The 15,849-nt window shown below is 35.0% G+C and overlaps 1 protein-coding gene across 2 annotated transcripts in view; it reads left to right on the top strand.

Moving 5' to 3' along the window:
• SCFD1 (sec1 family domain containing 1) overlaps positions 1–15,849 on the top strand; it is a 55,674-nt gene that overhangs the window by 27,029 nt on the left and 12,796 nt on the right. For both annotated transcript variants that reach the window (XM_082316740.1, XM_082316741.1), the window contains exons 15-20: positions 3,908–4,004; positions 7,867–7,937; positions 8,828–8,907; positions 9,483–9,545; positions 10,587–10,662; positions 12,857–12,910. In XM_082316740.1, the coding sequence (XP_082172866.1) occupies positions 3,908–4,004; positions 7,867–7,937; positions 8,828–8,907; positions 9,483–9,545; positions 10,587–10,662; positions 12,857–12,910 (441 nt within the window). The remainder of the gene's footprint in view (positions 1–3,907; positions 4,005–7,866; positions 7,938–8,827; positions 8,908–9,482; positions 9,546–10,586; positions 10,663–12,856; positions 12,911–15,849) is intronic.

Here is a 15,849-nt window from a genome sequence, read left to right as displayed (position 1 = left end):
TTTTCTTATCATGTATCTCTGATTTTGCTTGATCTCAAGGCCTGATACTTTGAATGACTCCATTATTGGGATTGTCAATAGCCTTTCAAATTATCAAATTCATATTTTGTAAAGGAATTCTACTGTTCTAACTACTCTGTTTTAAATGAGGTTACATTTTTGGCTTACCATGTGAACAGAAACAATATGTGTTTGTGAAATACATAAGTCACAGTGGTCCAGGGTGTTTTTCTGTAGTTCAGAACTGATAATTGAGTAACTCTCCAGTAAACAACAGCTTTTTTTCTGAGTTCAGTTACAGTGACCTTTCCAGCATCATTCTGTGCAGTTCAGTCAAAGGGAACTGGCTGTAGCTGCCACTTTCAGCCTTCTCCCAGAGTTTCTCTTCCCCTTGATAGGAGCAACACTGTAATTACCTGACCAACCTCACTCATTCTAGGGGCTGTTATTTCTGGTTGTTTTCTTTGAGAAATGCCTCCCAGGAATTTCGTAGAAAATTTCTTTTCTTCTGCATGTTCTCTCTCTTGCTAAAAGGAAGAACCTTTGTACCGTAAAGAGGATAGGAGAGCCTTCTACAAGTCATTACAAAAATGACCCTCTAAGAGATTTCAATGGGTCCTGCTTCCACTTCTCTGCTTAAAAAAGAAGAAATTTTGTGTTCATTCTGGAGTACAGTGCTCAGGTAGAGATTCCCATGCGCTTCAGTAATTTTCCCTAAAATAAGTTTTGGCTTACAAACAGCCTGTTTCTAAAGATGGTAAATGGAAAGCTTTCACAAATATATTAAAAGAAAAAAAAAAAAAGACAGCAAGCTGAAGTGTAGTGCTTTAACTGCAGTACAGATCCTGTCCCTGAAGTGGCAGTCAGAAAGGTCTCCTGAATGAGATTGGTGTGGAACAAGGCATCATAGTAGGAAATCAAGAGCAGGAGGCAGAAAGGGAATAACTGTAAATGTAAATGCGTCTTGATTTTATTGTTGTTTTTTATTATTATTTTTCTTCACCTCGACTGCCAGTTTGGCACCCGTAAGAACCTCTTCTCTGCTGTCGTTTTTATTGAATCTACAGGATTGTTTAGCTCCTATTCCCCAGCTTTTCCTCTTGACATGTCTGTGAGTTTGCCATTGAGTGAGCAAAATTGCAGTTACTTAAATTAAATGGGACATCTGCTTCTTATCAGCACTTCTTAGACAAGTTGGCTGTTCGGGAAGTAACTGTCTCATTGCTGTGGCATATCTGCGAAATCTGTCAAAAGGTAACTAGTAGTGTTTAAGGCTATTCAGTAATCCATATGAAATTTGATTAGGGGTCCATCTAATTCCTAGCGAACCAGTACGAGAAAAATATTGCCCTAATTAGCATCTTTGCTAATAACCTTCTAGTTATCTAGTGAAGAAGCAGCTGAATAGACTCACCATATTGATCCATCGCTTTAGTTCGTGCTTTTGTCGCATCAAAAAAGTCTCGTAAATTTTATGTTGCTGCTTCCCTCTGATTGTGGATAGAAATAAAGGACCTGAAATTTTAGGATTTTCAGTTTGGGTTTTTTTTCCCCAGAGAGTGCTAAGTTCACACTTCAAAAGTAATTGTCCAAAATTTTGTACAAGAGTGAGTGTACATGTACCATTAATGTTCAGTTTAGGCTCAAAGTACAGCAAATATATGCAACAAGTGGGTTTTCTTTGCTGTGGTTAGTCTGTTTTGTTCAGCAGTCTTAGTCAAACAGTCATAAAATTGCACATGGTTGAGAAGAATTTTACCTAGTTTGTGCTCCAAGTAAGTTAACAACTGTAAATCTGTTCTTACAATTGAAAGTATCTCATGTTTGCATTACATAATTTTATTTAGAAGTTGATCTGTAAACAAATACAGTGAATTAGTGAATCTTTTTTTTTTATGTTGTACATTTTTACATGCCATCCCAAATATATTTGTCTTAAACAGATCACCAGCTAAGATAATATGGACATTGCCAAATTCAACAATAATATATTTACCTTAATAAGATTAAGTTTCCACATTTCAAGACAATCCTTTGTTTGTTGGATGCCTTTTGTCTGGGAAAAATATTTTAAACTTAAACACATTGAATTTAGCTCCATGTAAGGAGATACAAATGTAGTTAAAACACAAAAAGCAAGTGAATATAATGGAAAGACTAGAAAAATTGTAGTAGTTTCTTTGCAATTGTTTTATCTCTCTAGAGAGAGTTAAGGAAACTATAACGCAGATAGTCTCCAAGATGCTGTAGAATTGAAGTCACAGAACGTGTCTGCTGTGCCGGATACCAAATTGCATCTGAAGTAAGGACTTGGAAAAAGGCTGGTAGTTCAGTTCTATTCAGACTTGAAACTAGTGCAACATAACCACTGATAATCACTTTAACTTTGGCTAAATGCAGGATTAATCCAGGGTTTTACAGTAGCGTAACTACCAAAATTTGGCTGTGACTGCTCTTCTAACATGAGTTCAAGGTAAATACAGCTTGAAAGAAGCCCTACCTCTTTTTGGTTTTTCTGTCACTTCATACACTTTATATGTACTCATAGTCACTATGACAAACAACAGAAGACATCCTTCTGCCCGTAAAAGTAGCTAGGGGTCATTTTTTGAGCACTCTTCCTGGTAATTTACTTTATAAGCTGTAATTACAAGCTTCCACAAAGGCTTTAAATTAAGTTGCTGTTCTGCAAGTAACTGCTCTTCTCAATGAATTCAGTAGATGGTGAATGAGAAGTAGAAGCATTATATAGCTACCAGCATCATAAGCTGATTGCTAAAGGCTTTCAATATTAAAATATTCTTGTGACTTATGTCTTATTTTGTATTGTAATCTCCAACTCTTCTTTGATGAACTTACAATATTCAGAAGGTGAAACATCCTAACATCCTTAGGCTAGAGAAGTACCTTTTTTTCTTGGTTTTTTTTTTCCTTTTTTTGGGGTGGGGGGGTGAAATAACTGTTTCTTTAAAATTCCATTTCCTTATTTGTTATATCAGGAATAATTTTAGCAGAATTCAAAAACGTGAAAACCAGACTTGTAAAGTTTTTATGTTGCTGTCATTACAACAGCCGCTGCGCTGGGTTAGAAGGTGCCATAGCAGCCTTGCATGCGTCAGCACCATCAGGCACAATTTCCTGAATTTCTTAACCCAAGAAGACCCCTGGTGACTCCTGCCTCACTCTGGCAATACCATGTCATTCTCCCAATGGGTATGATGTGGAGCTGAAACACTTTCAAGGCAACGAGGTGGAGATCCGCTCTGCCGGTCTCCTCTTTGAGCCACTGAATGTGTCCAAACACCAGGATTTAGTTAGTTACCAGGTATTAAGGTTTTGTAAGCGGAGTAGTTGTAATGTTTGTTGTGATGCTACATTTTAATGTTCAAACGCTCCTAATGATCTGTGATGTAACAGAAGTTTTTTAAATAAGGTTTTGAATGCATTTTTCTATCTTTAGGTTGTAGTTCACGATATGATGGTCGCAAAGTACAAAGCTTGGCTGTTCGTGCAGATGTATTGCAATGCAATTATATGGCATAATACTCACTTGAGCATTGTTTTTTCCTATTGCAGCATAACACTACGTATGATGTCATGTAGCTTTCAGCTATGGCAAAACCATAGTTAAAAACAAAGCTCTTCTTCCAGTTTAATATTTGCATGTCAAACGTCCCTTGCTTAACTTGCATTTTTACTTTTCGTATGAGAATTACATAAGCATCAATTTTCTGAGAGTTAATAAAAGCATATTATAATGCAAGCACCAGTTATTTTTACTGATAATTTATTTAAAAATATTTTTTAAAAACATTCTTGATAGCTAAAACTATATACCTTTTTAAAAAGGAAATAAATATTCTTTCACAGTGTTAAGATGTTAACCCTAACACTTACTCTTAAACAGAGTCGAAAGCTGGATGTGTATTTTGAATATGAGGAAAAAATAATGAGCAAATCCGCTCTGGATAAATCTCTTCTGGACATGATTTCTGACCCAGATGGTGAGTACTTTAAATCTGAACTTGGTATAAAATTTGTTAAGATATACAACAAAATCTGTACCTGCTGCGACTTCAGGTTTGGTAAAGAGCTTATGTGCAAGCAGTGCAAGACTTGTAAGGAAAGCAGCTTTTTTGGATTTTTAGTAGTGGTCTAGAGAGTTTAGTATTTTGGTTGAGTAATGTCCGAAATATTGGCAACTTTTGCAGCTCCACTAAAATCCTTTCCTAACTCCTTGTTTCTGAAGGTCAAAATATTTTAACTTTTGTTTTTATTAGTGTAGTATTTATTAGTATGGCATGGAATTGTGTGGTCTGAACAATAAGGATTCTTCCTACTGCATGTTTTATAACACACGCATACCTTACAAACAGAATGAAAAAGGGCATTTCATAGAATTTGGTTACGTTAAGGGCTTGTAATGGTGGTAGCTCTTGCTTGTGTGAGGAAAAAGATGGATGGGAGAAGGTGATGATGGATGGGAAGCGAGATGTACGTTGGCCAGTTCACGGAGAGACTCACCTAAAGTTTTGCATGCCTTGACCCAGCTGTGGCGTGTCTGTTTTCATCATCTAAGAGCAGTGCCCCCCAGCTTCTGTTTCATATATGGTTCATGCATAACAAAGCTTTACACACCGGGTGATACTCCAATTTTCTATTAGCAGGAGTCACTAGGGGTCTTTCTGTAAAAGGTCGAGACTAGAATGGGTTCTCAGCTTTCCATAGTATCATAGCATCAACTCTGGTTTCACCCTCTCACAACCTGAGGTATGTCACAACCCTCTGACAGATTTCAGTATGATCTGATACCAGTTGGCTGGAACAAAATAACCTGCAGAGCAAGACTGTAAAACTTAAGTTATGACCACGGGCCTGTCTGCATATTGGCAAGTGTATTGGCAAATCTCAAGCATTTAAAGACCATGGGTTCCTGCTCTTTTCCCAGTGTGCTCTTTAAGAAAATATTTTGTTACTGCATGCTTATGTGTGTAGTCTTGTAGCTACATACTGGACATACATATGCTTGGAATTTGTATAATGATTCATATTTATGGAAAGAGTATATATAAATCCTGCTGACTTTTTAAAAAAATCTTTTATTAGTGTCTGTGCTATAGAATCAAAAGGCAGTAGAAAAAATGTACATGGTTGGTAGAAGTCTGAGCTAAAATTTTAGATGTCATATTGGATCAAGTTTAGAAACTAACAGACATTCAGAAAATCTAATGTCAGGCGTCAGTCTGTAATTCAGTACAGACATTCATTGTTAATATGAGGCTAATAAGAATATGTATAATCCGTACTTTTATTAAGCATCAATACAAAGTAGTCCTTTTCCATGTTCAGAATTAACTGTTCAGGTACTATTTTGATTTCAGCTTTTATGTTTGCATGAACAGCTGATACTTAGATATGAAAACAGAAACTATTATGCTTGTTAGTATTTCCTACTGGATCAATTACTTTTTACCTGAATCCACATTTTCTATGTGTTTTTAGATTGCAGTATATATATAAAATTGTTTTTCAAGTTCAATGTATCATATCAACATTCCTATTAACAAAGTTCCTGGGTTTTACATAAGAGAAAGATTAGATTTCCAAGCTAGAGTTTTCCTTCGTAAGTTAAGTGTCCAGGTGTTCACAGTACCACGTTAGCATTTCATGTGTGTTGTCTAGGTTTAAGATAAGTTTATATAACAAAAGGATTTAAGTTATATCACAGGGATTATTTCCAGACGTGCTATCTTGTAAAACTGGCCAGGTTCCTGTTGTGTGATTCACTGTGAGATACCAACAGAAAACATGTATTTTGAAGGAATAATGCATCAAGTCTTCCAACACGTTCAGTGGTGAACTACTTGTTTGCTTTCTCTGTGGGATAGTTGTCTTGTGGACAATGATATCTGCAGAACTCTTCACACAAGGACTTAGACTTGACCACTTAACAACTTGAGCCTCGTGTTTCTTCCTATCTTCTACTATTATACCACTGAAGGGTATTAGCTGCCTCCCAGTTCAGTGGCTATTATTATATCCTGGAGTAGCGATAAAACTGGAGTCACTGGTTTTGCTTTGCTCTAGTAGTTAATCAGTAGCCCTAAACCCTACCAGCAACTGCCTGCTGGGTTTTGAGTGGAAAATAAAATTGTTCTGTTCTAGGGTTTAGCAAGTTAAGTTTTCTTCAGAACATTTAGCACTCCCCCCCTCTCCATGATGTCACAGACTGCAGCCTAGAAAAAAATACTGAACATTTTACAGGCAACTGACCTGAGCCTTATAGCTGTTCATCACAGCTATGATTTACATCAGTAGTATGTCAAGAGTAAAGCACTTTTGCCGAACAAAGTGGTTTTCCTAAGATTTAGTAAAGTGTACACAATACAATCACAGATTTTTTTTTTTTTAATTTATTATCTTTCGGTACGATGAAATATTACTTACTCTCATGTGTAAATGAGACCACTTACACTCCTGTGAGCACAAACCTAGGAGTTTTGTAGACGTGGTAAGTAGGCCTAGCGAGGGAAATGCTATCAAGTGCCAGAGGATTCCAGTTGAAACTGAAACTTAGTGATCAGCAAAGTACTGAAACAAAGCTATAAACTGGGAAGCTGGAAACCAAGTTTCCAAGTCAGTTACACAAACTAAAGTCAGTTACACTGTATATTTAGAATGTTTAAGTGCCTTTTTTACCCAAGTGGACCCCAAATGGATGTCTACCTTGAAAGCTGGTTTTGGTTCAGATAATACAAAGTTTCTTCAGTTCTTGATCTTCTGGCTTACTGGTATTTGGTAAAGGTTAATAAAACTTATTTCCCAGAAGAAAATTGTACCAAGTCATAAATGTTCGTTATAATAGTGCCTACTCTTAACTTCTGCCAAACTAAATATATGCTCACTTATAAACAAAAGTTGCAAATTAGGTTGGATGATCCCCTGCTGATATGATCCACATTGGGGGGGGCGGGGACCAGGAAAAAAAAATTTTTCTTACCCACACATACAAGAAAGTGCATTTTTATAAAATATATGCTATCTAAAGCTATCAAGCTTTTTTAATGAAATGTTGGATTATGAATTTGAAATATTTGTTTTGAGAAGTTGTACTTCTGAAGTCTTCTTTTGAAACTGTGGTCTTTACTAATATTGATTCTCTTCTAGAAAAAAGTAGATGGTGTTCAAACTCTGATTGTAGTAGGTTATAGTCTAAGTAACACAAGGATGGCCAATATCATCGTTTTGATCTGGCAGAGATGAATTTTGATTGCTGTTGACAGTGCTACCCAAGAATTTGTAGTGGTGTTTTTCTCCAATGAGTGGTGTGACAAAAGATGATTCAGGAGGTGAAATCCTTCCTGAAGACAAGCTGGAAGTTCAGGGGCTTTTTCCTGACCAAAAGTTCACGTAAATGCTTTTGCAGCTGTCACATGTTTCAGTACAGTCAACCATAGAGCTGCATAAACAAATTGTAGAGCTAAAAAAAATGATGTGCTGTAGCTTTTACTTTTATGATTTTTCTTTAGTCTCCTCTTTCATGGATCTACTCCCTGCTAATCCTTGCAATCCCCACATAAAATGAGACATAATGCCACTACATAACTTAGTATGTTATCTGAAGAATAATATTCACTACGAGCAAAAGGGGGAAGTGAACTTTCAGAAACAGTGAGCCTGTCTAACCCAACTTTTAATAAAATTGCTAAATGTCTTTCTACCATTTTAGACACTGAACAAGGCAATGGTTATAGATAACAATTATTGTCATAACTAAAGGTCTGAATGTACATATATATTATTACTGAAGAGCAACTAACATAGCAGCATAGTTACAAATTTAATTTTAATTTTTTTTCACTGCAGCGGGAACTCCAGAAGACAAAATGCGATTATTTCTTATCTATTACATAAGCTCAGCTCAGGCACCTTCAGAGGTATGTGTGTTCTTTACAGCTTCCAACACCAAATTGTACCACACAGATTTTTCTGTAACACTTCAGCACTAAATAGGTATTTCTGCTTTCCTTTGAAGTGAAGTATGAAATGCCCAGGAAATATTAAAGCTTTAAATGAACTTTGTAGTATTATCAGGGAATCTGCTCGCAAAGCTTTAGCTACGATTTTGAAGGATATGAATGACTACTAAGAAGGAAGATTATCTTTTGAAATACTTAGTTCAGTGTTACCGCAAGACACATCTTGGCCTGCTTTCTATTATTCTGCTCCACTGCTCAATAGAAGTAGATAAAACAAAGTGTTAATATGACTCTCTTCCCTCTGTCCTTGTATATTCAAAAATAATGGGGTCAGTTGACCAGTAGGTGAATAATGGAGAAATGCTTCTTGTGCCAATATCTGAATAATTCAGGAAACAATTTCTTAATATTTCTTTTGAACTTCCGGTGATTAATTTCAAGGAAGATTTTTATTGTACTGTAGAAATATTATGTGTTAGAAAAAATATGTTGGGTTAGGCAAAGAGAAAGTATTCTTATAAATGTATATTAACTCTTCATTTTTTATTACTTGCTGTTCTGATGTTTTACAGAAACCAATATTCTGTCAGTTTTTTTAAAGATGCTGATACAAAAGACTGTTCCCATATATGAAAGTGCACAGGATTTAATTCCACAAATACTGTTAAGTTTAATGAGAGCTGCTCGCAGCAAATTGCATTTTAAGTTATATTTTCATACTTGGTAGGAGATGGGATTAAGACTTATTATTAGTTTTTAACTTTGGCTAATGCTATGACCTTACGCTGCTTTCCACATAAAGAGACTTAAGAGTAGTTTCAACCTTTTGCAATTCTCCATAATTTCAGATTGATTTGGAGCAGTATAAAAAAGCGTTGATGGATGCAGGCTGTAATCTTGCTCCTTTGAGCTACATAAAACAATGGAAGTAAGTAATTTCTTTTTTCTCCTACGTGAGGCTATAACTAGGTAATTTTACAGAATTCACCATTGTTATCAAAGAATTATGTGTTGCTTCTCATACATCATAAATTATCCTTAAATGTTCATTCTGGCGTAATTTTTTGCTGTCATTATTTTGGTAATACATGCAAATCTTATTTTAAAACTAAAGTCCAGTAATGCCAGAACACTATTGAGCATGACACATAGTAGTGTACTTAATGATCCAAGACAGAAACAACTTACTGAATTAAATGAAAAGTTGTGCCAGTTCAGACTCCAAGTTTTTTTGGTTCATACCAAAGGGCCATGCTGCCTATCAGTTATTCTAGTTTTACATGGTATCAAAATAAAGTCTTTGTCTTTTAAGTATAAAATCTAATTCCTTTCCGTTCCTTAACTATTGTAACTATAGACCAGAGAGAGGCATGTAGTAAATAGTTACTTCCTAAAAGAGTTTGAGAAGCAGAAGTTGTTTCACTTTCAAATGACCAGAGGGGAACATTCTACAGCAGTATGTGCCATGAGATAAGCATTTCATTTCTATCCCTGCTTTCACAGGGCTTTCACTAAGATGGCTTCAGCTCCAACCAGCTATGGAAACACTACGCCTAAACCTTTGGGGTATGCTTTTGATGAATTTTCTGTAAGCCTTTGAGTTCTTTCAGTTTATTTTAGTGGTACTGAAAGCGTGATTAGTGCTGTACAAGGCCCAGAATAAAACATTTCTGTATTTGTAAAAAGTTTTAAGTTACAGACAATTACAAGCACTCATCTCCCCTTAACAATGCATAGGACTTACACACAGGAAAATAAAGCGATCTGTGACTAAATCAACAAAGTAACTTAATATAGTGATATCTGCACCTGCACGTTAAATGTACAGGCTCTCATAGGAGAAGAATTTGGCACCAGGAAATGGATCTATGACAGCCATCATTTTGAGCCTTATTTAATCAGTGGCAGAAGGTAAGAACAGCCCTGTGTATTCAAAACTGGTTCTCTCCAGGGCTTGGAGACTGTCAGGGGTGCAAGAACACACCGCTTTTTCATTAGGATGTCCTGGACTCGGTGTCTGCTTGTTGAAAGGTGTAGTTACTTATTTCAAGACATGAAACAAAGAGATCATGACTGTGCTAAGGGTACATATATCCCATACACGATACAGGATATGGGACTTGGGTCTTTCCATGCTTGAGAGGATTTGAATCCCCATTACCAACTTTACTTTCAGGAATGCACTGTCACTGTCATAAGGAAACTGTGGCGCAGTATGGTTAGAGAGAATTCCAGTGCTGTCTCACTTGGAATAATTACTGTTTGGTTGGAGACACTGACCATCTCTGTTAACTCTGGTGATTAGGACACCCACTTGAAAGGAGCACTCAAATCCTTGCGCTGCTGAAGTTATAAAATAAACTATTCAATGGATTAAAGACTAGAACTCAAGACTCCTAATGATAGGTGAGGATCTAACCACTAGATTATAGGTCTATTCCCATACACTTGGTTGCCGTGTGGTTTGAAGAATATATTTCATGACAGATTGAATGACTTGGTACTTAAGTCCCATCAACTTTAATAGGAATTGGATGTCAGCATAAAGCTTAAGAATGCAAATTAAAAAAAGAAGGTCTTACGTATCATCTTTATTTTGTTTTTCAGTCTGTTTTCACGTGTTATGAATACAGGATCACAGTTTGTGATGGAAGGAGTGAAGAACTTGGTACTGAAGCAACAAGTAAGTTTAAAAACAAATTAAAAAAAAAGTCTATCACGTGAACATTGTGAACATTTAGAAAAACAACTTTCAGTACCTCTGTCTTAGTAAAATTAGTTGGACAGTAAAAAAAAAGCATCAGCCTCTGCTGGTGGATAGATCTATGATATTGTAGCTTCCAGTTTTTAGACAAGTAATGAATAATGTTCAAATTTTCTTTGAATACCTCCATTTGTGAGGAACTAGATTCCAGTACATGTGATTAAGACTGATTTCGGTATTATATGGAATACTCAAAATAGGCTAGACCTTCATAAACAAAAAACCCCCTCCGTGTCTTTACTTAGAACAGCGTGTATTAAATGCATGTATTCCAGAGTGACTGAATGGCTGAAAGTGTTCTTTCTCTGTTCAGTTACAATTCAAGTATTCCCAGTTTTCCCACATAAGTATGTACAGCAACCATAGTCTTCAAATGTGCTTGAAAATCAAAGTGTGTTTATAATGACATGGCTACCACCTAATATTCACTTAACTTTAGAAAATATTTCTGAGCATAACTAGCATGAAAATTTCAATGTACACTCTGCAAAACAAAACAAAACAAAAAAAAGACACTGGTTGTGTAACTTGTTGTAGCTGAAATTTTGAATTGTGGTTCCCACAAACCTGCTTCCCTGTAGAGGACACATTGTTTTTTCCAATATGCACTTTCATCAGATGGCAATAAGTAAATATTTACAGTTAAAAATCTTAATTCTGTAATATTTTTACATCAAAATTTCTAAGAAAAAGATCATTCATCATATTATCATTCTTAGTGGAAGAACCAGAATTTAATTTAGAAATACAGCATATCAGAACTAAATAAAATGAAATCTCATCTCTAATTAAATGTGTATCTTTTTGACATAGTTATTCTAATCATAGCCATTGTTTATTCATTCTGTTATACACATAATTTATGCATGAAAAGTATCAGTTATCACATAAAAGTTTTAAAAAATTGTTTCTGTGGCTTTTGTAGGGTAGTCAATGAAATTCTGCAGGAATTTCACTATGACTAGATGTGATAAGTTGCATTGCACAGTTACAAATCAGTGGTATGTCATGAAATACAGTTGAGGAAACTATTTTTAAATATGCAGCTTGCCCGTATGTGTATTTTATAGAGAGATCTAAACTGTTACTTGTAACAATAGATAATAATTGTATTCTAAATGAGACTTCCTATTCTTCTTGTATTAAACATATTGTCATTTCTTTTAACATGTGTTGCTTTAAAAAGGTAGTAGTATTCGTGACAAAATGGCTTGCTTTGGTTTGGGTTCTGAGTGAGTAAGAAGCCACAATGCCAATATTTTCAGGATTTTTTTTTTTCTGGCTTTTAATTCGTTCACCAGGTGTTTTGGGGTAGCCAAATAAAATGCTGTTCTTCCTCATATTTTTAAGCCTGATGTAGGTCTGTGGTTTTTCTATTAAAGTTAACTTTTTTTTTTCTCATTTGAGGATTTACATTGGTTTTTTACTAGGCATTTTTCAGTGTTATTTGTAGATTATCCTTTGGAATGTCCTTTTTTGATATGTTCTGTCAACAAGACACATTTCCAGTTCTGTTGCTATGTAAACTCCCCCTCAGTTTATTACAACTAAAGTGGTTTGGCTGTTTAATAGTTCACATCTTTTATCCAAGCTAACATTTCCCATCCTAAATAAGGAAAAGTCATCTTGAATCTTACCTCAGTTTATTCCTTTCCAGTTCATGCAAACGTTTGTTGCCAGGATTGCTTTTTTTACCCATTTCTTTGACAACATTAGTTCTTTTTTAGAATCACACCCTTAATTCTCATCTTCAATTTTAAAATTCTTTCCTTAAAATGCAAAGTTTTTTTTTTTTTTAATAAGAATTCATACATCATCACATGTCTGCATCTATTTGGTAATACCTAAATACAACTCTGTTCCTTTGTTCAACGCTTTTTTTGCACTTTCTATTCATCCTCTAGCTAGATGCTCCTCAGATGTTTGCATTTTCTGTACAGAAAGGTAATTTAGGTGATGATAAAAATGCTCAACCTTTACAAAATATAGGAGGAAAACTGTTTAAAGTAGTATTTCAAATGCTTTGTAAACTATTCCATAAATAATAGTGTGCCTGTGAATAATTCTTAGTAAGTATTTCAGCATTCCATTAATTTCACATTATGTTTTACAGAATCTACCAGTCACACGTATATTGGACAACCTTATGGAGATGAAGTCAAACCCTGTGAGTATAACTGCCTTCATATGGAAAGAGGTGGAACAAATGAAATCTTGAGGCTGTGATATGTAATATGCCATCGCTGTTTTTCTTCATGATAATGCAGTTAAATCTAATCATGAAGTATCTCAAGAATAGAACCATTTTCATAACTACTAAGATTTTTTTGCATAAAAATGGTTTCTAAACAATGACAATTTATTGTGTCTCATTGGAACTAGTGTTTTTGAGGTTTTTTTCTATTCTGAGCTTCTATTACTCTTGTGCCATACTGAGTTTCTGTTGATCCTAAATTTCTAAAAGTTAAACTGTAGGCTGAAATTCTCTTTGCATCAAGGCCATTTTTTGTTTGTTTGTTTGTTTGTTTTAAGAGCGCAATTTCAGAAGTAGTTACAGAGAGGTATGTTAGAGAAAATTTTGTTTCCCGCTTCTTTAGAGCTTTGCTGTTTAGAGGAAAATATTTCAGTGCTCATGCAGTCTTCCGCTTCGCAAGCAGAGTTGGTTTTGTGTCAGAAAAGTCCTCTTTTCCCCTTGTTTCTGTGAAAATTTATTCGGGCTTACATAAGTTACAAACTTTTGAAACACTTAAATGTTAGCTAGATAGTCAAGACATTTGCTAAAATTCACAGCTAAAAATGGCCCTAAATCTTTTTATACGTAATGTATAGTCAGTCTTTTTTTCTTGCTGTGTATCTCATTTCTTCAGAACTCTTACATAGGACCATCCTGTGCACAAACTTGTTCTGGAAAAATCACCTGTGAAAAGTCATTTAGAAAGCTTCAATAAGTTTACCACATTGTATCAGTCTTCTGTTTCAATGACATCAGCGTCAGAGAGATACAATTGTAATATCTCACACTGGTTAGTACATTTAAAACATTCTTCTTAGTCCACTTTCACCTCCAGGTATTAACTATATGTAAAGGGAGATAAAAAATGGTAAAATACAAAAAACGATCAACATGCAAGTAATCCTGTCTTTTCTTAAACTGTACTTCATAGATAATATATGTCACGATTTTTAGCAAAAAGTTTGCTTTTTCTTAACAAACAAAAGAAATTGACACTATTTTCAGTGGCAGTGGATTGTTGTCCCTCTTTGCAAGACTTGGAAAAGATGTACGGGGCTAATTTTATCTAGTCAACCAGTAGAGGTCACTCAGAACACTTAATACAGCAAGTGGAAATTAAAAACTACAGATAACTTACAAGTAGGTGAAAAATGAAACAATTTTTTTAAAATAAACACTAGCTTCCTCAGCCTACAAGTTTAGGAATTGATTCGAAAAAGTTCACAAGTCATATGGGGTTTTTTTGCTGACTTGATAGTGTCACATTTCACTTAGTAGAAAACAGCCACGATCGCTTTGATAATTTGGAGAAAACATTGATCTTCTGACTTGAAAAAGCAGAGATTGAGCCAGTTCTGTCAGACAGCAGCTTCATGTTTCGCTGCCATGTCAGAGACTGGAATTCATGGCCCAAAACAGGGAGTCCTGCTTTTCAAGTCACAGGAGACCAGGCAAGCCCTAAAGAATGACTCTCCTAACCTGCAGGAAAATGGACGGCAACTTTTTGAGTGAGTTTCAGCTGACAGAAGCAAGCCAGAGAGTCATTGTGGAATATGTTCAGACTTGCTATACCATCAACAGAAGTGAAATTGTATCTGGAAGAGGACAATGTGTAGAAATACACCACTGTGGCCTCTCTTCATCTTGTGATGTTTGAGGTCCTTTTTGGTTCCCCAGAATAGGAAGTTATTACACTGCAGGCAAAATACAAAGGGAGGGAAAAAAAGTAAAAAGTTTATTTTTTTTACAACACAGAAACAAATATCCTTTATAGTTCATTGAATCTTACTAACCACAGTGATCAGTGTATGAAACATACATACAGATAAAAGTTGTAATGCAAAATTAAAACAGATTCTTGAGAAGTCAAACAATTATTACAATGATTGTAAATAAATTATTTTCTAAATATAAAATGCAACCATAAAGTAAATATATTAAATGTACAACTTGTACCACCAACATTCGCAAATATTATCGTCAGTTGAAATTTTAAACCTGTTCAGAGTGCTATACTGTGCAAAACCCTGTGGGATTGTCTGTAAATCACTTTGTGTGTTACTTGTCCCTGCTGCTGCTTTTGTCTCACAAGGAGAGCTACCAGGAAGGACAAAGGAGTCCTACACCTCTGTTTTCCAAGTTTTTCAGAAGCAGGAACAGATAGAATAGTTCTTATGGGCAATAATACCATCCTGTAATTTTTTAAATTTGTCTAGATTCTTTAACTATACTTGCACTTTTTCGTGAAACATTTATTCAGAAACATTCATTGAGGACCTTAAAGTAATCCATTACTTGTTTTTTTTTTAATAGTGACATCCATTGGTTGAAGAAGATTTTTAAGCAATTGCTTTTGAGATTATGTTTTCATAAAGGAATATTCTGTTCATAAATCTAATAACATAGTTGCTTTGTTTTGGTATCCCTGAATAGAGATTGATTAAAACCTTAAATCTTCTCTTCCTAACACAAAAAAAAAAATCATATTGTCAAGTATACACAAATTTTAACCCATAGATATGAAATTGACCACCACTTACTATAGAATTGTGGAGGTTCTTTTAAGTATCTTCCACAGAATGGTTTGATTCTTGAGTGAGGACAATCTTTGACAAATAAACCTTTAATATTTTTATGACAAAGTCCCAAAGGGGTTTAGCCTCTGTCAATACAGTATGTACATTTGTATTGACTTAAGAGGTAGATAAATCTTATTTGTGATATATATGAATGGAACTGTATTTTGGTTAATATCATCCCTTTCATTAAATATGGTATCTTTCAGGCTTAGGATATACTGTATGATTACCTTTCATGCATTACAACGAAAAATTCTAAAAATGGGGGATTTCCTTAGTCCAGACTAGTCATGT

The sequence above is a fragment of the Platalea leucorodia genome (assembly GCF_965183815.1).
Source record: "Platalea leucorodia genome assembly, chromosome: 7".
In the NCBI taxonomy this organism is placed as follows: domain Eukaryota; kingdom Metazoa; phylum Chordata; class Aves; order Pelecaniformes; family Threskiornithidae; genus Platalea; species Platalea leucorodia.
Note: the sequence above shows the minus strand (reverse complement) of the source record. Positions and strands in the feature narration are given on the sequence as shown.